The sequence below is a fragment of the Arachis stenosperma genome, chromosome 6 (genome assembly GCF_014773155.1).
Source record: "Arachis stenosperma cultivar V10309 chromosome 6, arast.V10309.gnm1.PFL2, whole genome shotgun sequence".
NCBI classification, from domain to species: Eukaryota; Viridiplantae; Streptophyta; class Magnoliopsida; order Fabales; family Fabaceae; genus Arachis; species Arachis stenosperma.
The window spans coordinates 137,425,223-137,449,281 of record NC_080382.1 but is presented as its reverse complement, the minus strand read 5'-3'; the positions used below and the strand labels follow the sequence as shown (position 1 = coordinate 137,449,281).

The 24,059-nt window shown below is 35.3% G+C and overlaps 2 protein-coding genes across 2 annotated transcripts; both read left to right on the top strand.

Moving 5' to 3' along the window:
* The first annotated feature begins 1,407 nt into the window (after positions 1 to 1,407).
* On the top strand, positions 1,408 to 5,863 carry LOC130935714 (uncharacterized). The gene is made up of 2 exons (XM_057865588.1): positions 1,408 to 1,743; positions 5,260 to 5,863. The coding sequence occupies exons 1-2, from the start codon at positions 1,576 to 1,578 to the stop codon at positions 5,791 to 5,793; spliced, it is 702 nt and encodes a 233-aa protein (XP_057721571.1). The 5' UTR covers positions 1,408 to 1,575; the 3' UTR covers positions 5,794 to 5,863.
* Positions 5,864 to 20,103: 14,240 nt separating this feature from the next.
* Positions 20,104 to 23,713, top strand: LOC130935937 (uncharacterized). The gene is made up of 5 exons (XM_057865870.1): positions 20,104 to 20,303; positions 21,166 to 21,288; positions 22,283 to 22,353; positions 22,474 to 22,560; positions 23,098 to 23,713. The coding sequence occupies exons 2-5, from the start codon at positions 21,168 to 21,170 to the stop codon at positions 23,350 to 23,352; spliced, it is 534 nt and encodes a 177-aa protein (XP_057721853.1). The 5' UTR covers positions 20,104 to 20,303; positions 21,166 to 21,167; the 3' UTR covers positions 23,353 to 23,713.
* Positions 23,714 to 24,059: the final 346 nt, after the last annotated feature.

Below are 24,059 nucleotides of genomic sequence, written 5' to 3'. Positions count from 1 at the left end.
TTAAAAGTTAAGTTGCAGTTTAAAATTAAACAAATAATGGGATTGAGAAAGAAAATTAAATAAGGGATAAAAAGGGAATTAATTAAGTTTATACAAAATTATTGAACATATATATACATTGAGCTGCTTATCATATTCTTGCCCTGTATATTAATTTCTCAACTTTTATTAATTTTATTCATCACTTTTATTTATATGCACTTGTTAACAAATATTTTGATGAGTCTATCAATTTTCATATGTGAGTGATTGAAATAATAAAAAAAGAAATAATCTTGGCTTTTTTTTATAAATCAAATATTATGTTTAAAATAATTTATACAAATTAAATAATAAGATTTGAATTGATTTTAGAATTAACTATATATCATATTTAACTTGTTGTCTAGCTATTAAATTATTATTTAAATAAAAAGTAATTTTAATTAATTTACTATTATATTTTAAATTAGTTATGTTTTGAAGAGGTTTTGTTTTGTTTAAACATCAATTATTACCAAATTAAATCACTACTTCTTCTATATACATGAAAACAATCACTTATTATTATTCCATGAGGATCAAATCAAATTTTTTATAAATTTTAAAATATTTTAAGTACATACATTTTAATTGACAAATCAAGTCAATTTGAACTTTATAGTCAATTATTGTTTCTAAATACATTCCTATATATATTAAACTTTACATGAGGTATCAAAAAGCTACACTAGCTAGCACATACAAAAGGAAAAGAAAGAAGAGAGAGTATTTTAAGTTCATGAGAGGGATAAAAATAGAAGCTTATACTATATACTATACTATACTATACATATATATATATAATGGACTTTTGCCTAAAACCTACCTAACAAAAAATTATTGTCATTTCTTAGAATGACGAAATATGTATGTCCGGTGCCTTATAGTTAGTTATATAGTGATGACCACCCTAATATAAGGGGGAACAAAAAGTATGAACGGATAATAATAATAATAATAATAATAATAATAATAATAATAATAATAATAATAATAATAATAATAATAATAAATACAGGAAATTAAATTTTAGGTAGTTAATATTAGTATTTTTTAATTCTAAAATTCTTATTTTTTGAAAATTTAGAATTTAAATTTAAAAAATTAAAAATATATGATTTAAGATCTAAAAGTTAACATAAATAAAATAACTTTTAAAAAATTAGTTAATTTTGACTAAAAAAATAGTGTCTTAGTATTATTCAAATAATAATAATAATAATAATAATAATAATAAAGGCAAGCCACTAAGGCATATAGAAAACTAGGCCATGGTTATTGGTTTGTAATTTAGTGAAAAAGCAATAAGTGTATTATTTTATTAAATTAAAATTAATTATATAGTGACTTATTTTCCGTTGATGGTAGCATGAAGCACGCAGTCGAAAAAGATGTCCACATGCATTCTCTGGAGAAAGTGCATTATATATATCGTTCTTGGTGTTGCCAATAAGGAATAATAAAGAGTCACATACATACATACATCAATTTTATTGAAACTGAAATTGTTGTTGAGAAAGAGAGAACGCAAGCTAAGCTGTAATAAAGAGAAAAATGGAATGGAGAAAGTGCTATTTGGATGTGATATTGGTGCCATTGGCGTTGATAGTGAGCATTGGCTACCATATGTGGCTGTGGCACAAGGTTAGGACTCACCCTCACACCACCATCATTGGCATCAACTCTAGTGCCCGTAGGAATTGGGTTAATACCATGTTGAAGGTAATCTTTTTTTCTTCATTTTATACATTAATATTCTCTCAAATTTTCTTCATCTTTGAAGGACTATATATGAATGTATGTCTTATACATTTATGGACTATTTATTTTGTCATGATTAATCTTATTTTTCGTGCTGAGGGAGAGTGCCAATGGTCACTGCTCCAAAGCTTTCAAGTTATTTGTATTTTTTTTATTTTAAAAATTTTTACTTTTCTGTCGTATTCGAATTCGTGACCTCTTAGGTGAGTATGGAGAGACTATACCATTTGAGTTATAATTTATTGACTATCATTTTGGCCTCTTAAAAACTCTTTTTCTAATAAAATGATCATTTAAATGAAAGAAATGGCATGAAAATAACTCACCCATTTAATTTTTTTTTTTTAAAAGCTTCATCTAGCAAAATTTCTGGTTAAGTGGCAAGTCTTTGTTAAACAGGTTAATCTTTGACAGTATGATGATATTGTTTCTTTTCTTTTTAAGATAATTTAATTTTCTCTTTTGTCAAGAACAAAAATCTGTTATTTACTCCATAAATGAACATGAAACAAAGTTTATTTGTCTGGATCAATCAGAACTAGTTGAATAACAATTTATAATACTAGCAAATTACATGTGCCAACCCTTGTAAAGTATAGCATCATTATATTCTTTCTTTTTCACCACTTATATTAGCTATAAACTGGTCTTGGAATTTTAACCATTATGTCCGGTGAAATAAAAAGAAAATAATGGAGGTAAGAGAAATAATCATATTATACTTATAAAAATTTGGTAATATTAGAAAGACAAAAAAGATAGTTAGAATTTTTTTTATTATTTTTGATTAATTTTTTTAATTATCAAATATTTTTGATAAAAAATATATATATGTGTCTTAAACATATTTTTACCTTTTTATTAATAATTAATATTCAATGGAGTCATTATTAGAGGTGAGAATAGAGTAGGCGATGTTACATTGAATGTTCCTTCGGTCTTTCCTATACTTAATTCTTATTCCTTAAATTAATTCGTTCATTAATTTTAGAATATCCAATTTCATATTCTACTAGCCACACCTAATTAATTATAGTTTGATCAATTTGCATGTGCAACATCAATGCATTTCAAAGATGGAAAGAAAAACATCTTTGAATTATTGTGCTCCTAACTAGTGCTTACAATATTTACAATCTAAATTTCTTTTTGAAGTGAAACAGATATCCACTAAAATTTTATCCTCACCATATATATCTATGTTTATATTCACATTCCCTCATTATTATTATTATTCTCATTTTCTTTAGTGCGTTATGACTAACATTTTTTTATTGTCCCCTAGAATTAATTAATTCACCTTAGTCATTGGTATAATACTAGATCTTCCAATATAAAAAAGTGTCCTAGGATAGGAAGAGAGAAAAGAGGGCACTTATCTGTCTTTTGCAGCATTATTTGACACACAACAAACATCTCATCATACTATATCTTATCGCATTTGATGCAACAAAATCAGGCATATCCCTAAAAGAATATCAAAAGTGTTCTTTCATCTTTCCTAAAAATATTCTTGGGAAAAATTAATACACATTTTAAAAATAATTAAATGGAATTAAAAATGAATAATTATTATATTTATTTTTAAAATATATTAAATATATGAATAAACTATCATTTTTTATCTATGAATATTTAGAATACTAATAAATTTATTTATGACTAAACGAGACTAGTTTTATTAACGTCTACGTGATAAAATATTTAAATATTAATTTTATTTATGAGTAAATTTGTCAATATTTTAAACATTTTATAAGTAGAATGATAGTTTGCTTGCTTTTTTTATGAATACAAATTGATTTTATTAATTCATAAATAAATTTTTAATTTTAATTTTTATTAATAAAATTGATAATTCACTTATTCTAAGAATGTACAAGTATTTATGGTTCTTTCGTATCGGTAAAGCAAATACACACTACTAGTAGTAGTGATTTACTGTCTCATTCCATTATGCATGCATGTTACATGTTTGTCTTTCAATAGTCTTAATTTGTGGCCCATGAATTTGAGCAAATTAAAAGTGCATGCTTCATCATTGTGCAAATAGAAAGCAGATTTGATCATGTCTAATAAGGCAACTGAAAATCAATTCTACAAAACAATTCCTTCAATTTTTAACATCTTTATTTATTTTACAGAACATAATTACATTATAAAAAATGCTATTCGTCCTAAATTCAGTTACTAACATATTTATGTATAAATACATATGTGATTCAATTTATTTTTAATATGTATTTATATTTTAATATATATTTTATATTGGTAATTGATTTTAGTGATTAATTTTAATGTATACGTAGCATAGTCGTTACATTATATATATCAAAAATACTATTTGTACACTAAAATTAACCACTAAAATTAGTCACTAATGTATTTGTGTATAAATACATGTGTCGTTTAATTTATTTTCAATATGTATTTATATTCTAGTATGTATTTTATACTGATAACTGATTTTGATGTACACTTAACATAACTCTATATATATACATAATGCAAAATGTCAAATGCTATTTCAACTATGAATGGATAAATATCTACACTATTGATAGAGATTAATTATCTATTCTCACTATTTTAATTATGAGAAAATGTCATTCCCCTCTCCTGAAAGATGTTAAAATGACACTCCCCTCCCCTCTATTTATAAAGTATACATTCTCCTCCCCTATAACTTTTAAAAAAACCCCTCTTTAATCCATTTTAAATTTTGTGTTAACTAATGTTAACTTTATTCATTATTTTTTTGAAAAACAAAATTATTTTTACAAAAATATCCTTTAGTAAAAAATTTTATTTTTTTGTCATTAAATTTTGCTTACTAAAATATCTTTTAATAAATTATTTTTTTATTGATTAAATTATATTTTTACTAAAATATTTTTAAAAAATTAATAATTAAATTATTTTTTCTAATATACCCTTCAATAATTTTTTAATTATTAAATTGTGATTTTACTAAAATTTTCGTTAATAATTATTTTTATATTTTACTATTATTTTAACATTAAATAAAAAATCTTACCACTGCTAATATGTATAACAATTAATATTGATAAATAATTTGTTTCATAAAACTATTGAAATTTATTAACAACTTTATCAAATTTTAAAAACAAGTCGAGTTTAGTTAGTAAATAAATATAAAGAGATAGTATGGTAAATTAGAATATTAATTTTATTGAATAAAATATTTAATTTTTTTAAATGAAATATTCTGTTAACATTTTTAACTAAATGGATTAAACTGTACATGTTACAAATAAAAGGGAGGAAAGTGTCATTTTAGTATCTCTCAAGAGAGGGGAGTGTCATTTTCCCTTTAATTATTTGTGTAAAATTTTATTACATTGATAATATATGCAAGTTATTTTTATACGAAATTAATAATTAAAAATAGTTAAATAATAATTTAGTCAAATATATTAAATCATTTAATTTTACTTATTTAATTTAATTGTGTAGGACAATGACAAGAAAAACATATTGGCCGTACAATCACTTCGGAACACAATAATGGGTTCGACCCTAATGGCAACAACCTCCATTCTCCTCTGCTCCGGCCTAGCGGCCGTGATAAGCAGCACCTACAGCGTCAAAAAGCCGCTGAACGACGCGGTGTACGGCGCACACGGCGAGTTTATGGTAGCTTTGAAATACGTGACGCTGCTGACCCTCTTCCTCTTCTCATTCTTTTGCCACTCCCTGTCCATAAGGTTCATAAACCAAGTAAACATCCTAATCAACATTCCTCAGGATCCAATGTCTCTTGTGACTCCAGAATACATAAGTGAGATATTGGAGAGAGGGTTTATGTTGAACACGGTTGGGAACAGGATTTTCTACGGTGCACTACCTCTTTTGCTGTGGATATTTGGTCCTGTGCTGGTGTTCCTGTGCACCATCACTATGGTTCCAGTGCTATACAATCTTGACATTGTCTTTACTACTGCCAAGGGAAAGATGGTCAACGCCAATCAAAACGGAGATTTTGTATGAAATTATTATATATGTATGTTTCTATATATGTACAATCTTAATTATAATAATAAATATTTTTATGTGAACTCGAAACTTTTTGTTACTTAAAGAATACTTCTTAAGAACGAAATTAAACCAATATGTGACTTCTAAATTAAAAGATGTCAATTGTCTACAAAATTGTCCTATATAAAAAAAAAGTGAAATTATCATATAACTAAGGGAAAATGGCAGGGAAATATAAAGTTAGGGATCAAAATTAATTAGGATATTATATTCTTAATGAATATTATTTTGTTGATTTATTCTGTAAGTTAAGTGTAAAATATTTTACAGTCATATAATTACATCTGTTTTTTTGAATGATAATTTATGTGACCAATAAAAATAATAATTATTTTTAATAATGTAGTGTTATGTGGTTAAATGTACTTATAAAATTACTTTACTAACAATGCATTAAAATTAAATTCTTATTCTATATATCTATTTTTGACGACATAAGTAGTTAGTCCATTTTTTTTAATTGGATTATTATAAATTAAAATATTTTATAATAAGCGATTCATCGCCCACTTAATAAGCTTTGTGGTTGAGACTTTGATCCAAAAAGTGGGTTGGAAATAATTAAAATTGCCTATATATGACACGCGGTGCATGCATGATTTTGAATTGCTATATTGTTTGTTTTGTATCATTGTATGTGTGTAGTGAGCCCACTAAACTTAGTTTCTTATCGCTAATTAGATGGCATAATTAAGTGCAACATCTTAACTGACATTTCGTTAGCCTCAAGGGACAAGGTGTAGTAACCCCTGCTTAATTTCAAATAATAATACATTCTCGAAAATTAAAATTAGACGAAAATGCCAAAATGGTGCTAATGACTATGAGGAAGAAGGAGATATGATGAGGTAGATTTAAGAAACCAAAACTATTATTTGCGACTCTTTTCAAATAATTAAGAAAATAACTTTAATATACCTTCAGTTAAAAATAATTTTATAAGTATAGCTAAATACATGATACTAAATAAAAAAATAATTATCTTTTATATTTATCGTGTGAATAATTATCCAAAAATAGATACAATTGTAAGATTATTATTAATGGAAATTTTCGAACCTTTTAATAAATATAAAAGAGTTAAATCTTAAAATGGTTTCTGAGAGGCTGATATTGGCATCGTACACTAAAATCATTCCTGATATTTTAATTGCACTAATTACGTTTTTGAGATGGATAAAAATGTACTACATTAGTCTCCGACCCATTTTCTATTAACGGCGTGATGACATGACTTGATGATGTGGCATGTTAGTGATGCATGTCACTCCATGATTTGGCTACGTGTAATAGTATAATGATCTATTGACCAGTGACACGTGACATGCTGCTGTTGATGGTTGCGTCACGTGTCACAATGCTATTTGTCCTCGTGTTTGTTTGCGCTACGTGTCACAACAATATTCGTCCACGTGTCATCCATTATGTCATGATTGTAGATGCATTAGTCCCTCACTTTGCATTAAGTGACTCATTTTAGTCTCTAAAATTGAATGTCGTGCACCAAACTAGTCCCTTTACTAGTTTTTTCTCCCTTTTTTTTTCTATAGATTCAAAATTATCAATATTTTTTAATCCATTAATTTCAATCCTATTTTTTTACATGTTATTTAAATACAAGTGCTTTTATAAAATATTTTTTCTATTGCGGATACATTGAACCGCTGTCTTGGAGTTGACGTGAAGATATTTCAAGTACCTCTACTACCATCTTCAACCTTTTTCGTCTAGACTGAAGAGGTCGGAGATGGTAGTGAGGGTGCTTGAAGTGCCTTCGATCTAGTCCATTTACACACAATAAAAACGTATATTTCATATGAACAAAAAAATATGTATTTTAGTTCTTGATTTCTTGTTAAAAATACATATAATTCTTTTTTTTATAATAACATACTTATATATTACAAAATTTACCAATGTTAAATTATTATAGAAAAAAATTATATAATTAAAACTAAAATTTTAAAATTTTTTATAAAAACACTTGTATTTAAACGATATGTGAAAAAATAGAATTAAAATGAATGCATCTAAAATATTGAAAATTCTAAATTTAAAAAAATGATAAAAAACTGGTGAAGGGACTAGTTTGGTGCATGACATTCAATTTCAGGGACTAAAATAAGTCACTTAACCCAAAGTGAGTGACTAATTTGGAGCATCTACAATGATGACATAATGGATGACACGTGGACGAATACTGTTGCGACACGTGGCCAAATGGCATTGTGACACGTGTCATAACCATCCACATCAGCATGCCATTTGTCATTGGTCAACACATCATCATATGTAAAACCCGGTTAATTAACGGCTAATTAACCCATAAATAAGAATTTATTCTAGAAAGTCTAAAATGTGATTTTTATGGCTTAATATGATAGAGGAGATTGAGACGAGAATTTCGGTACCAATTTTATAGAATTCGGACCAAGATTGGACCGAACAGGCCAAACCGGACCAACCGGACCCAAAGTGGGCCCTTGGCCCAACATAACTAAACCAAAATCCTAGTTTTCAGCACTCTCTCTCCTCACATAACACTCTTACACGCTGAAATTTGGAGGCACAAGAGGGAAGAACACTCTCTCAAGTTCTCTCCCTTGGTTGATCTTCAAACCACCATAACTTTTGATCTAGAGCTCCGATTGCTGCACCGTTTGCGGCCACGCGTTCACTGTGGAGAGCTCTACAAAACTCATATAATCAATCTTGAGGTAAGCCACGTTTTGCTCTTCAAATTTCCAGCCTTATTTTCGAGTTCCATGAGCAAAAATGTTGAGATTTTGGGCTCTTTGATGTTATAGGACCCAACTCTCTTGAAGGAGAAGGTTAATCTTGTCTCCTTGGACCTTGGGTGTGGTAAGATTCTCAACCCTAGTGTAATTTGTGGTTCTATGATGTTTGGATTTTGAGATATTGTGTATGGGTGTGATGATTGTGGCCTAGGTTGTGTATATGTGAATATTGGGGCTTGATTGGGGATATTGAAAAGCTTGAAAAGGGTTTGGTGGTGAAAAATCTGTTCTTGGAGGTATTGAGGCCTTGAGAGCTTGAGGAAAAGTGGTTTGGAAGTGCTCCGGTTGAGCTTGGGAAATCGGCTAAGGTATGGTTTCGGTTTCTCGTAGCTAATATGTAATGTGGTAGGAAATACTTAGGCTAGAGGCCCTAAGATAGGCATTGAATTGTTGGTGTTGTTGAATGGTTGAGATATATGATGTGGTCATATATGTGATGATGATTATTGATGCCTTGATGGTATGATGCATGAGAAATATGCATGTTGTGATATATGCTTGATGATTGGTTATGGTTGAATTGTGGGTTGAACCATGTTGATGGTGAGTACGATATTGATTGTGTACAATGATGATTTCTTGGAATTGGTGTTGTTAAAAATTGGCATGAGGAAGAGTGTGTGATATGTCAATGTGTTTGAGTTTGAGCCACTTGGGTGAAGTGGGTTAAAATGATGGGATAGTGATTTTGTAAATTGTGGTAATGTGTCAATGTGTGAGTTGAGGAGGCTTGATGTTGAATTTGATATATTTTGATTGATTTCAAAGAAAAGGGATGAAATTGGCATGTTTTGATTGGTTTTTAAAAGAGTTGAAAATGGCTTGTTTTGAAAATGGCATTTTTGGTTTTGTATGAAAAACATGGTTTTTGGGCATACTTTGACAGGACATAACTTGGACTACAGATCTCTGTTTTATGCCGAATTTATTTAGAAATGAAATTGGATCTGGGATGTCCATGCCGTTTGAAGAACGGGTGAAAAACGATTTAAAATGAGAAAGTTATGTCCGTTGGAAGATTGGGGGTTGAATCTGTGAATTATGTAGTTTTTAACTTAGAAAATTTTTAGCAGAATGATCCCCCACGCGTAGGCGCACTTGGCGCGTACGCGCCGTTCTTCTCGAAAATGCCATCCACGCGTGCGCGTGATGTGCGCGGGCGCGCCGAATGTGCTGCACCCAATGCCCAGCCATTTTCCAGAGAGTTGTGCCAGAACTGTGCCAGTCTTGTGCCTGGGGCACGAGAGCTCCCACGCGTACGCGTGGCTGACGCATGCGCATCGATTGGCTAATTTTCAATCCACGCGTTAGCGTGGATGACGCATATGCGTCGATGAGTTTTGTGGCCATCCACGCGTGCACGTGGAGTGTGCGTACGCGTGGCCCTGTTTTCATCCCAAAATTAATTTTTGAGTTTTAAAAGCCAAATCTCATACTTCTAAGCCTCCGATCTCACCACTTATGTCTTAAATCATTATGGTATGCCTAGCAACAAGAAAAGGAGCTAGGAAATGTGGTAACTTGCGAGTGAAGCAAGTGAAAAATGAATGATCAATGAGTATCAAAGATGATAATGTGAGATGCGGAGTATGGTGGTGGAAGTGCTTGTTATGCCATGGGGCAAAGGGCCGTAATTGTTAATGAAATGACTGGTTATGGATTTAACCGTGAGTCAGTTGGCTGGTTATGGATTTAACCGTGAGCTGGATGGCTGGATTATTGCCATGTTACGGCGGAGCCATGATTATGGCTAAGAATAAAAGCATATATATGTTGTTGAATGAATTGTGAATGTTGCACTTCCATTATCGGATATGAGAGTTTCCCTGGGAGAAAGCAGTGGCTAGCCACCACGTGCTCCAGGTTGAGACTTGAAGCTCTTTTGACCCTATGTCGTCAGGGTGGCCGGGCACTGTGAAAGCCCCGGATGAGCTCACCCCCATAAATATTCACCAGTGAGGGTGATGGATGTGGATCATGATTATGATCAAGTTTATATTGAGTATAACTCGAGTTGGGGAGACACGACAGAGGGACAGTCCAATGGTTAGCTACCAGGACTTGTCGGGTTGGCTCTATAACCGACAGATGATATCATCAGCCACTCGGGACAGGCATTCATTATATGCATACTATATGAATTGTTTGAGATTGCCTATTTGACTGCATATTACTTGCTAATTGTCTAAATGACTCATTTTTTCCTATCTGTATATTCCTTGTTTGATATAACTGTGTTTGCTACATTATACTCCTACTGGTGGTTGGGAGGTGTGAAGGAATTGGAAAGGGAAGTATTAGTTAGACTGAAGAATCTTTAGTCAGATGCCCTTTATGGTTTAGCTTGTTTATAAGCTTTTGAATTATCTGGAGGAAGTTCTAGGATTGCCTTTGGCTTTCCTCTATTGTTATGTATTATATATGTGGAAGCTGTTACCATGCTGGGGACCTCTGGTTCTCACCCATGCAGATTTTGTGGTTTTCAGATGCAGGACGTGAGGTTTTCCGCTGAGGCATGCTCTGTTTTGGTTTATCTGTTTTGCTTAGATACTTTTATCTCCATTAAATAATACAAACTGTGATGACTCCTCTTATGGGAGATTTTGGAGAATAGATTTTTGTATTTGTGTCCCTTTGGATTTCCTTTGGGGTTTTCCTTATTTTATCATATGTATATATTGCTATGCTCGGACCGGTTATCTTCGCAGCTGGATTTCGAGTCTTGATATTCCTATTTTTGACACTCCTTTGTATATATATAATCTCGCGTTGGTTTATCCTTGTTCGTTACGTTATCGATCGGAGTGTTGCGCTTTTGAGTTGCGATTTTTGTTTACCCCTTTTTCTACAAAGGCTCCTAGTTATAATCAATCATTCATACTACTATACGTACTAATTTTTTTTTATTTTAGAGGTCGTAATACCTTGCCATCTCTAAATTATGACTTAAGCATAAGACTCTGTATGGTAGGGTGTTACATTTTGGTATCAGAGCAATTCATTCCTGTAGAGCCTGAGGGATGGACTGACTATGCTTCTGTGCATTCTCTGTATGTGTGTTATGTGCTATTAGTATATATCTGCTTGATATAATTGGCATAAACGTTCATGAGCATGCATTTGGGACTTGAAGCACTAAACTTCCGATATTGAGACTGATCAACTTAATATCGATTGTTTGGTGTGTATAGGAACCAGATGGTGCCTCGTGGACGCGGTAGAGGCCGTGGTAGAGGCCGTGGTAGAGGCCGTACTAATGTTCGTGCGCCGGAGAATAACCCTAATGACCCGGTGAACCTTATGACTACGTTGGAAAACATGGCGGCTGCGATGCAAGCCACTGCTGAAGCTCTTGGGCAACGGATAAACAATCATGGCAACAACAGAAATAGAGCTCAGGGACCAATAGAGGTCAGAACTTTCTCTGTGATGGTAAACAAGTGTAGGATTGTTGAAGAGTGTGTGAAGAAGGCAGCTGCTGAGAGAGGAAATCACAAGGGACCATTCCCATAGAACCGAGGGAAGAACTTTGCACCTAGAGGTCCGCCTTTCAAGTGGGGAAGTTCTTTCAGGAGGCCCAACAACAACAACTCCCAAGGGAAAAGGTTTGGGAAGCAACCACAGAATGAGCAAGCTTGTGCTAGGTGTGGAAGTCACCATCCGGGAGCCCCGTGTATGGCCGGATGGGGTTTGTGCTATTACTGTAGTAAGGCGGGACATAAGGTCCCAAACTGTCCAGAGAAGCAGAAACAAGGTGCTGGGAAAGCACAACAGACTGATCGGATGTTCACCACCTCAGCTATAGGTGTCGTGGGATCCAAGACACTCATCCGAGGTAACTGTGAAATGGCTGGTCAAACTTTAAATGCTTTATTTGATTCGGGAGCATCGCATTCATTCATTGCATTTGAGAAAGCCCATGAGTTAGGATTAAAGATCATAACCTTAGGTTATGACCTAAAAGTATATAATGCTACCCATGAAGCCATGGTAACTAGGCTAGGATGCCCGAAAGTTTCCTTTAGATTCAAGCAGCGTGATTTTATTCATAATTTAATCTGCTTACCGATAATCGGTCTTGATCTTATCTTGGGATTGGACTGGTTATCTAAGAACCATGTCCTGCTTGATTGTTCTACAAAGTCAGTGTACTTTATGCCAGAAGATACAGAAGGGCCGGTCGTGGTGAATAATTATTACTTGAATTTGATGATGGTGAACTGTTCTGGAATCGAATGTCAGGGTATCCTGTTGTTAACCGTGGGTGTTTCGGGTGATGATCAAAGGTTGGAACAGATTCCGGTAGTGTGTGAGTTTTCGGAAGTGTTTTCCGATGACATTGATGAGTTTCCACCTAACCGAGAGGTTGAGTTTGCTATTGAGTTGGTGCCCGGGGCGGGACCAATCTCAAGCGCTCCTTATAGGATGTCACCGTTAGAGATGAACGAGCTAAAGTCTCAGTTAGAGGATTTGTTGGGTAAGAATTTTATCCGACCAAGTGTCTCTCCGTGAGGTGCCCCAGTGCTATTGGTAAAGAAGAAAAATGGGAGTATGCGGCTCTGTGTGGATTACAGGCAGCTGAACAAGGTCACAATAAAGAATAAGTACCCATTGCCGATGATTGATGATCTCATGGATCAGTTGCAAGGAGCTAGAGTTTTCTCCAAGATCGATTTGCAATCCAGTTATCACCAGATAAGGGTGAGGGGCGAGGATATCCCTAAGACCGCTTTCAAGACTCGATATGGTCATTACGAGTACACTGTAATGTCTTTTGGGTTGACAAACGCTCCAGCAGTGTTTATGGATTATATGAATAGAGTTTTCCGTCAGTTTCTGGATAAATTCGTTGTTGTCTTCATTGATGACATACTGATTTACTCCAAGACTGAAGAAGAGCATGCGGAACACTTGAGGACCGTGTTGCAGATTCTAAAGGAGAAGAAACTCTATGCAAAACTGTCTAAGTGCGAGTTTTGGAAGAGTGAGGTGAAGTTTTTGGGTCACGTGGTGAGTAAGAAGGGAATAGCCGTAGATCCAACTAAGGTGGAGGCTGTGATGGATTGGAAGACCGTAACGGAGATAAGAAGTTTTCTGGGCTAAGCTGGCTATTACCGAAGGTTTATCAATGGCTTTTCACAGATAGCTTTGCCAATGACAAAGTTAACCCGCAAAGACACTCCGTTTGTTTGGACTCCTGAATGCGAGGAGAGCTTTCATACATTGAAGAAAAAGTTGACCACTGCACCTGTGTTAGTGTTACCTGAGCCGAACGAGCCATTTGAGGTGTACAGTGATGCCTCATTGAAGGGTCTAGGGTGCGTGCTGATGCAGCACCATAATGTGGTGGCATATGCCTCACGACAGTTGAGACCTCACGAGATTAGTTACCCTACGCACGATTTGGAACTCGCTGCGGTTGTGTTTGCCTTGAAGGTGTGGAGGCATTATCTCTATGGGATTAAGTTCCAAGTTTTCTCTGATCATAAGAGCTTGAAGTACCTCTTTGATCAGAAAGAGCTTAATATGAGGCAGAGAAGGTGGATGGAATTATTGAAGGACTATGACTTTGAGTTGAATTACCATCCAGGAAAGGCGAACGTAGTGGCGGATGCGTTAAGTCGGAAGTCATTATATGCAGCTTGGATGATGCTTCAAGAGGAGAAGTTACTCAAAAGGTTCGAGAGTTTGAAAATTGGTGCTCGAGAAGTATTTGGAACTTTGTGTTTGAGCCGATTAGAAATCTCAAGTGACTTTAAGTCCGAACTCCTAAAGGCTCATCAAAATGATGAAGCATTATGGAAGGTGTTACCGGCTGTTGAGCAAGGGAAACAGTGGAGAGTGTCGTAAGAAAAAGATGGGTTATGGAGATTCAAGGGTAGGATCATTGTGCCAGATGTTGGCACTTTGAGGCAAGATATTTTAAAGGAGGCACACAAAAGCGGATTATCCATTCACCCGGGAAGTACTAAGATGTACCATGATTTAAAGGCGATGTTCTGGTGGCCGGGTATGAAGAATGATGTGGCGGAATATGTTTCAAAGTGCTTAACTTGTCAAAAGGTAAAAATTGAACATCAAAGACCTTCCGGGATGTTGCAACCTTTAGAGATTCCACAATGGAAGTGGGAAAGTATTTCAATGGACTTTGTGTCGGGATTGCCAAGGACTAGGGCTGGTTTTGATGCTATCTGGGTGATTGTGGACCGACTGACGAAGTCAGCTCACTTTTTACCCATTCGTATGACTTACACCCTTGAGGAGCTAGCACGGTTATACATAAAGGAGATTGTGAGACTTCATGGTGTACCTACTACTATAATCTCTGATAAAGATCCTCGTTTCACTTCAAGGTTTTGGGGTGCATTTCAGAAAGCTTTTGGAACCCGATTAAGCTTGAGCACGGCTTACCATCCTCAAACAGATGGTCAATTCGAGAGGACAATCCAAATACTAGAGGATATGTTGAGAGCTTGTGTTTTGGACCAACCGGCGAGTTGGGATCGGTATATGCCATTAGTGGAGTTTGCATACAATAATAGTTATCATGCGAGCATCGGAATGGCTCCGTATGAGGCCTTGTATGGGAGGAAATGTCAATCTCCGCTATGTTGGTATGAAGCTGGAGAGAAAGGCTTGTTGGGGCCGGAAATGATAGCAGAGACTACTGAACAAGTCAAGAAAATCCGAGATAGGATGCTTGCGGCGCAGAGTCGTCAAAAGAGTTACGCCGATCAGAGGCGGAAGCCCTTAGAATTTAAGGAAGGAGACCATGTTTTCCTTAAGGTTACTCCGACCACGGGAGTAGGTAGTGCGATTAAAGCAAAGAAGTTGAATCCTCGATACATTGGTCCATTTCAGATCCTGGAGAGGATTGGGCCGGTGGCGTATCGGATGGCTCTACCACCTCATCTTTCGAACCTACACGACGTGTTTCATGTGTCGCAGCTTCGGAAGTACACTCCTGATGCTAGCCATGTGTTAGAACCTGAATCGGTTCAGTTAAGAGAAGATTTGACGCGTCCAGTGGCTCCGGTCAGAATTGATGATACTAGTATCAAGCGGTTGCGTGGAAAAGAGATTTCATTAGTCAAAGGGGCATGGAGTCGAGGCGGTGTTGAGGAACACACTTAGGAACTTGAGTCGGAGATGCGAACGGATTATCCGCACTTATTCTCAGGTAATTGCATTTGAATTTTGTGGGCAAAATTCCCAATAAGGTGGGTAGAATGTAAAACCCAGTTAATTAACGGCTAATTAACCCATAAATGAGAATTTATTCTAGAAAGCCTAAAATGTGATTTTTATGGCTTAATATGATAGAGGAGATTGAGACGAAAATTTCAGTACCAATTTTATAGAATTCGGACCAAGATTGGACCGAACGGGCCAAATCGGGCCAACCGGACCCAAAGTGGGCCCTTGGCCCAACATAACTAAACCAAAACCCTAGTTTTTAGCACTCTCTCTCCTCACATAACACTCTTACACGCTGAAATTTGGAGGCACAAGAGGGAAGAACACTCTCTCAAGTTCTCTCCCTTGGTTGATCTTCAAACCACCATAACTTTTGATCTAGAGCTCCGATTGTCGCACCGTTTGTGGCCACGCGTTCACCGCGGAAAGCTCTACAAAACCCATACAATCAATCTTGAGGTAAGCCACGTTTTGCTCTTCGAATTTCCAGCCTTGTTTTCAAGTTTCATGAGCAAAAATATTGAGATTTTGGGCTCTTTGATGTTATAGGACCCAACTCTCTTGAAGAAGAAGGTTAATCTTGTCTCCTTGGACCTTGGGTGTGGTAAGATTCTCAACCCTAGTGTAATTTGTGGTTCTATGATGTTTGGGTTTTGAGATGTTGTGTATGGGTGTGATGATTGTGGCCTAGGTTGTGTATATGTGAATATTGGGGCTTGATTGGGGATATTGAAAAGCTTGAAAAGGATTTGGTGGTGAAAAATCTATTCTTGTAGGTATTGAGGCCTTCAGAGCTTGAGAAAAAGTGGTTGGGAAGTGCTCCGATTGAGCTTGAAAAATCGGCTAAGGTATGGTTTTGGTTTCTCGTATCTAATATGTAATGTGGTAGGAAATACTTAGGCTAGAGGCCCTAAGATAGGCATTGAATTGTTGGTGTTGTTGAATGGTTGAGATATATGATGTGATCATATATGTGATGATGATTATTGATGCCTTGATGGTATGATGTATGAGAAATATGCATGTTGTGATATATGCTTGATGATTGGTTATGGTTGAATTGTGGGTTGAACCATGTTGATGGTGAGTACGATATTGATTGTGTACAATGATGATTTCTTGGAATTGGTGTTGTTGAAAATTGGCATGAGGAAGAGTGTGTGATATGTCAATGTGTTTGAGTTTGAGCCACTTGGGTGAAGTGAGTTAAAATGATGGGATAGTGATTTTGTAAATTGTGGTAATGTGTCAATGTGTGAGTTGAGGAGGCTTGATGTTGAATTTGATATATTTTGATTGATTTCAAAGAAAAGGGATGAAATTGGCATGTTTTAATTGGTTTTGAAAAGAGTTGAAAATGACTTGTTTTGAAAATGGCACTTTGTGGTTTTGTATGAAAAACAAGGTTTTGGGCATACTTTGACAGGACATAACTTGGACTACGGATCTCTGATTTGTGCCAAATCTGTTTAGAAATGAAATTGGATCCGGGATGTCCATGCCGTTTGGAGAACGGGTGAAAAACGATTTAAAATGAGAAAGTTATGTCCGTTGGAAGATTGGGGGTTGAATCTGTGAATTCTGTAGTTTTTAACTTAGATATTTTTTAGCAGAATGATCCCCCACGCGTAGGCGCACTTGGCGCGTACGCGCCGTTCTTCTCGAAAATGCCATCCACACGTGCGCTTGATGTGCGCGGGCGCGCCGAATGTGCTGCACCCAATGCCCAGCCATTTTCCAGAGAGTTGTGCCAGAACTGTGCCAGTCTTGTGCCTGGGGCACGAGAGCTCCCACGCGTACGCGTGGCTAACGCGGGCGCATCGATTGGCTAATTTTCAATCCACGCGTTAGCGTGCATGACGCATACGCGTCGATGAGTTTTGTGGCCATCCACGCGTGCCCGTGGAGTACGCGTACGCGTGGCCCTGTTTTCATCCCAAAGTTATTTTTGAGTTTTAAAAGCCAAATCTCATACTTCTAAGCCTCCGATCTCACAACTTATGTCTTAAATCATTATGGTATGCCTAGCAACTAGAAAATGAGCTAGGGAATGTGGTAACTTGCGAGTGAAGCAAGTGAAAAATGAATGATCATTGAGGATCAAAGATGATAATGTGAGATGCGGAGTATGGTGGTGGAAGTGCTTGTTATGCCATGGGGCAAAGGGCCATAATTGTTAATGAAATGACTGGTTATGGATTTAACCGTGAGTCAGTTGGCTGGTTATGGATTTAACCGTGAGTCGGATGGCTGGATTATTGCCGTGTTACGGCGGAGCCATGATTATGGCTAAGAATAAAAGCATATATATGCTGTTGAATGAATTGTGAATGTTGCACTTCCATTATCGGAGATGAGAGTTTCCCTGGGAGAAAGCAATGGCTAGCCACCACGTGCTCCAGGTTGAGACTTGAAGCTCTTTTGACCCTATGTCGTCAGGGTGGCCGGGCACTGTGAAAGCCCCGGATGAGCTCACCCCCATAAATATTCACCAGTGAGGGTGATGGATATGGATCATGATTATGATCAAGTTTATATTGAGTATAACTCGAGTTGGGGAGACACGACAGAGGGACAGTCCAATGGTTAGCTACCAGGACTTGTCGGGTTGGCTCTATAACCGACAGATGATATCATCAGCCACTAGGGACAGGCATTCATCATATGCATACTATATGAATTGTTTGAGATTGCCTATTTGACTGCATATTACTTGCTAATTGTCTAAATGACTCATTTATTCCTATCTGTATATTCCTTGTTTGATATAATTGTGTTTGCTACATTATACTCCTACTGGTGGTTGCGAGGTGTGAAGGAATTGGAAAGGGAAGTATTAGTTAGACTGAAGAATCTTTAGTCAGATGCCCTTTATGGTTTAGCTTGTTTATAAGCTTTTGAATTATCTGGAGGAAGTTCTATGATTGCCTTTGGCTTTCCTCTATTGTTATGTATTATATATGTGGAAGCTGTTACCATGCTGGGGACCTCTGGTTCTCACCCATGCGGATTTTGTGGTTTTCAGATGTAGGACGTGAGGTTTCCCGCTGAGGCATGCTGGAGACTTTTAGATTTGCGAAGATCCTTTGTTCTCGGGACTCTGTTTTGGTTTATCTGTTTTGCTTAGATACTTTTATCTCGATTAAGTAATACAAACTGTGATGACTCCTCTTATGGGAGATTTTGGAGAATAGATTTTTGTATTTGTGTCCCTTTGGGTTTCCTTTGGGATTTTCCTTATTTTATCATATGTATATATTGCTATGCTCGGACCGGTTATCTTCGCAGCCGGATTTCGAGTCTTGATATTCCTATTTTTGACACTCCTTTGTATATATATAATCTCGCGTTGGTTTATCCTTGTTCGTTACGTTATCGATCGGAGTGTTGCGCTTTTGAGTTGCGATTTTTGTTTACCCCTTTTTCTACAAAGGCTCCTAGTTATAATCAATCATTCAAACTACTATACGTACTAAATTTTTTTTTATTTTAGAGGTCGTAATACCTTGCCATCTCTGAATTATGACTTAAGCATAAGACTCTGTATGGTAGGGTGTTACATCATACCATTACACGTGTCCAAATCATGGAATGACACGTGTCACTAACATGCCACGTCATCAAGCCATGCCATCACGCTGTTAATGAAAGATGGGTCAGAGACTAACGTGATGCATTTTTGTCAATCTCAAAGATGTAATTGAAATTACAGGAACAATTTTAGTGCACGACGCCAATCTCAAAAACTATTTTGGGGTTTAACTCAAATATAAAACAAATTTATTGAAAATTTAATTTTGTATTTTAAATAAAAGTCTTCTCAATTTGTAATTTTAACAAATGTCTTTGGACCACAAATTAACTAAATTCTAAAATATTTTATTCAGGACATCAAAACTGACAACTATTAGGATGAAATCTATATTTTTGTAAGAATATTTAGATAATTATTTAAAAGGTACATTAAAAAAATTAGACCAAAATTTGATTCCTAATTTTTTTTTCATTTAAAAACGAAAAAAAAAGTTTCGAGTATTCCATAAAGAATGGCAAATAATTCAGTTGTTGAACTAAATTTTAAGAATAAAAATATCATTTCTTTGAAAAAAATAATGGGCCCTTTTTTTGGAAGTAAAAGAAATCGAACTCATTTTGGATATGAGGGGGAAAACCGAGGAAAAGACTGAAACATACTAAAAGAGAAACCCATGACCCGTTCGGCTCTGTCCAAAAAAAAAAGTACTGAAAGACAAACCTAATTCCTAACTGAAATCCCAGTAACGCGAATTTCTCCGGCCCTCTTCACGCCTTCCAGTAGTCGTCTACTCACAGTGGCCGGTGTCTCCTCGTGGTTTGTGTCTTTCCGCCTTCCCTCGCCTCCTCGTCGTCGTGTTCTTGCTCCGGGGCCTCTCCGTCACTTCCTTCTCGCCGCTTTCGTCGCTGAGTCGCCGTCGACCATCGTGGCTGGTGAGTCCCTGCATTCCCCTCTTCTCTCTTTTTCAATTTTCCCTTTTACCTTGTCCCTGTCAATTTTGTTGCTGTAAATCATGACTGAACCATCTTTTGTTGCTGTATTGAGTTAGATTTATTGTTGTATTGAGTTGAATTTGTTGTTGCATTGGGCTAAATTTATGGTTACTGTTGAGTTGAATTTGTTGCTGTAAATCATCTTTTTGTTGTTGAAAATTATCACTGAGTTGAATTTGTTGCTGTAAGAATAGATAGTTTCTGTACAGAGACTCTTAGTCTTAGTCTTAATCTTTAATTGTAATAATAAGAGTTGATTTAATATTGAGTATTGACTATTACATAGGCAGTATTGGACTATTGGTATAATGGTATTTGATGGATTGATTTATAAATTAGTTGAATTTATGTTTTTGATTAGTTTGTTAATCATTAATTTACTGATTGTGTTATGTTTTGCGCTCTTGTTCATTTAAATTGAAAAATTATTTTGTATTAGTGTCTAGTTTATTATCTGTATTTGCTTCATTAGTTATGTCTAAGAGTTGATACTTGATTATTATTGTGTTTGTGAAGGCATGTTCTTGAATTTTTAATTTTAAGTTTATCGTTTATAATTTCATATTTATATTTAATTGTAATAGAGTCTACCAGGTGAACTAGTGACTCACCAGTTGAACCAATGACTCGGTCGTATGACCCTGTCGATTACCGGTTTGGTTCTAATAACTATGATTATGAGGCTTTGGTTGATGTTGTATTTTTATTTTTTAAGATTTACATTAGAATATATTTATGTTTCAAAGTTTTCAGTTGTTTGTGACTTTTCTAATCAATTTTTGTCTTTCAATTTCTGAAGCAGTGATGGGAAAGATGAACAAGAATAAGAAGGTAGGGGGGAGACATGGGCCTCCAAGTGAACATAATGATATGCAGGATCAAGAGATGGACATAAAGAAAATTATGAAAGAAGTTGAAAATTTTAGTATGTCCCTTATTCTTTTTTCATTTGAAGCTTTCCCTTTTCCTGGCTGTTGTCTCCTATCTTTACCTTTTGGTAATCTAATTTCTCTTGTTGATGTGTTTTGATCTTTTCCTTAGTGTTTTTTTTTTTTGGATAAAAAAAGAATAACAATAAGACGAGAGAAAGAATATTACCAACAGTTATAATATACTTCGATGTCAGGCTGTTTTTACTATTTATTATTTGTAAATAGGTCGGATTTCTTTGCTCTCCCCTGATGCAGTTTAATCCTTAGTATACATACTTGGCAAACAAATGCTCTAAGTAGAATTTTATAGTTTATGCCAATTTATTTGGGTAGATAGTTGTGATAGGGCATAATAACATGATCTGGCAACTTAGTGCGCCATAGTTGTGTTTAGAGTCTTTTGTTTCAAACACAATTCACTTTTCACTTTCTTTGGCAGTTCATGGATTTGGTGAGATTATCTTTAGAATTATCATTCCATTGGTCTAGGAATAAACGTTTTAAGGTGCCTCTTATCCTCCTTTTATCTCTTCTTAGAAAGCAGACTTTTTAACAATCTCAATTTCTGGAAAATTTGAAAAGAGTATAGGTAGATGAAGGAAACACATAGTCGAAGAAGTTAAGGAGTGTCTACTTTCTTCCGAATTCTAACCAATTTCATCTTTAAAAGAAAGTAGGAAGAGAAAAACAAGATAGGTCTAACCAATCTCCTGCCTGTCTAGTTAATTATTCCCTTCTTGCTTATAACCCATGTAACCTCCCACCATGATTCGATGTAGGCAAGTTTGTTACTGTCCAAGTTCCTTTCTGGCCCTTAGTCATGTTCTAGTGAGTTTTACAATGTTTCTATATATTGGAGATGTGAGCTAAACTATATACGATTATCATTATCAGTTTTACTGGTTTTATTCACCTTCCACCATGTCTATCTATTATTGTAGTGAATTTGTTTGTTATAATAACTAATGATTAACAATTTTTTATTAGGCTACTCACATATGACATGGAAAGAACGTAAAAAGATTGAGAATCAAAAGGTCGTCTCTCTTGGTGGGAAGGTGAGGACTACCTGTTGATGCTATTTTTTAACATCATGTACCATTGCAAATGGTATTATCAGCAGCATGCTCAAGAATCAAGATGCAAGCTTTAATGGATTTCTGTTTTCCTTTATTTAGCCCCCCAAGAAACAGAGATTACCTCTAAGTGTGGCACGTCCAATACTGAAGAAACAAAAGGAGAGAGAACAGAAAATGCTTCAAGAGGTAATTTATGTTTACAAACATTTTGATTAGGCAAAAATAAACTATGTCTCCTAACTTCTTTTCTATTTTCAAATTTTTCTTTTGTAATAAATAATTTATATTTGCCCACATTCATTTGAAAATTTAAATTGTCTATCCTCATTATAAACGACATTAGTTATATCTACGGAATTGTCCTATTTAGCATATAAATTTGCTAAAATAACATAGATGACACTTTTTGTGACAAATGCTAGTTTCAAATCTTCTTTTAATGTAAGAAACCACGCTTGCAAAGCATTTGCGAAAAGGATTTAAATGTTTTGGCGGATTCTTCAAAGTTCAGGGGTCAACATTTGAAATATGTATTTATGCATGGGATGAACTGAGATGTGTATCACTGTATTACTTTGAGGGGAAAAAACCAAAAAATAAGTTAGGAAGAAACTCCCCCTTCAACCCCCTCCCCCTGCCTTCTTATTTTTATTGTCTTCTTTTCGACTGACTTGCATGGTAACTCTATTAGTCTGTTATTCTTATCTGTACCACGTTTTGCAGCGTTTGATTCTTGGACAATTTGGTGGAAAGCATAGTGGTAGCAGTAAGAAATCGGCGGGTAAGCACAAGGCCGAGGACAGGGGTTTGAGATCAAGTGAAGGTCATTTTAGAAACGGCATACTGGATGTGAGGCATTTATTAAATTCAGCACCATCAACATCAAGAGATCATGACACTGGAATGTCTAGTAAATGGACCAAGAAAGGAGGTAAAGGGAAATCAGGGAAAAAGGGTGGCGGTAAGAAGCATCGTTGAGTATACAATCCCCTATTCAATGCAAAAATTTTGTATGAAATTTAATGTAGTGATTCATCGGTGTCTATGAAAATTATGACCCAAATTTGAACTAACCATAGATATTTGAAGTCATTAGTCATATAATTGTTCAAAATAGACAAGGGAACATCATCCGTAGAAATGTAATCCGAAAACGACATTCAAAAACCAAAATAAATCTTGACGAAAGTCACTACATATCCAAAATCATATAGCAAAATAAAATCAGCTCCAGTAATGGGCAAAACCAAGATGTCTACGTTGCTAAACAATATAACTAAAGACAATTATCCGACAATTAGCCCCATCACTTATTTGCACGGTTGGAATCCATGGGTTGGAATGTATTAAAACATTCTAGAGGTAGTCTAACACTTGCAGTAGACTATTCTAACATAAGAAGCCAGTATAGAACACGATGCCAACATGTGCAATTAATTATAGAACGCTACAGGATATATGTATTGTTCATCCTGCATGGTACAAATAACGATCTGACGATTAATGCATTTAATTTATAAATTTTTGGGTAAATACCCTTTCCGACCCCTGAACATTTTAAAGTGGGACATATCGCACCTTTATCATCCAGAAATCTCAACCCGATCCTCGACCAACCACATAATTGAACGAATCGACCCCTGTGACCGGTTGCTTCCAGGTTACCCGGTTGACGTGTCAGGTGG

Excerpts from the sequence above, each read along its gene's own strand:
- LOC130935714 (XM_057865588.1), top strand. The coding sequence starts at position 1,576 with ATGGAATGGAGAAAGTGCTATTTGGATGTGATATTGGTGCCATTGGCG. Across the intron at positions 1,744-5,259 it reads GGGTTAATACCATGTTGAAG|GACAATGACAAGAAAAACAT; the intron begins GTAATCTTTTTT and ends TTAATTGTGTAG.
- LOC130935937 (XM_057865870.1), top strand. The coding sequence starts at position 21,168 with ATGGGAAAGATGAACAAGAATAAGAAGGTAGGGGGGAGACATGGGCCT. Across the intron at positions 21,289-22,282 it reads GAAAGAAGTTGAAAATTTTA|GCTACTCACATATGACATGG; the intron begins GTATGTCCCTTA and ends ATTTTTTATTAG. Across the intron at positions 22,354-22,473 it reads TCGTCTCTCTTGGTGGGAAG|CCCCCCAAGAAACAGAGATT; the intron begins GTGAGGACTACC and ends TCCTTTATTTAG.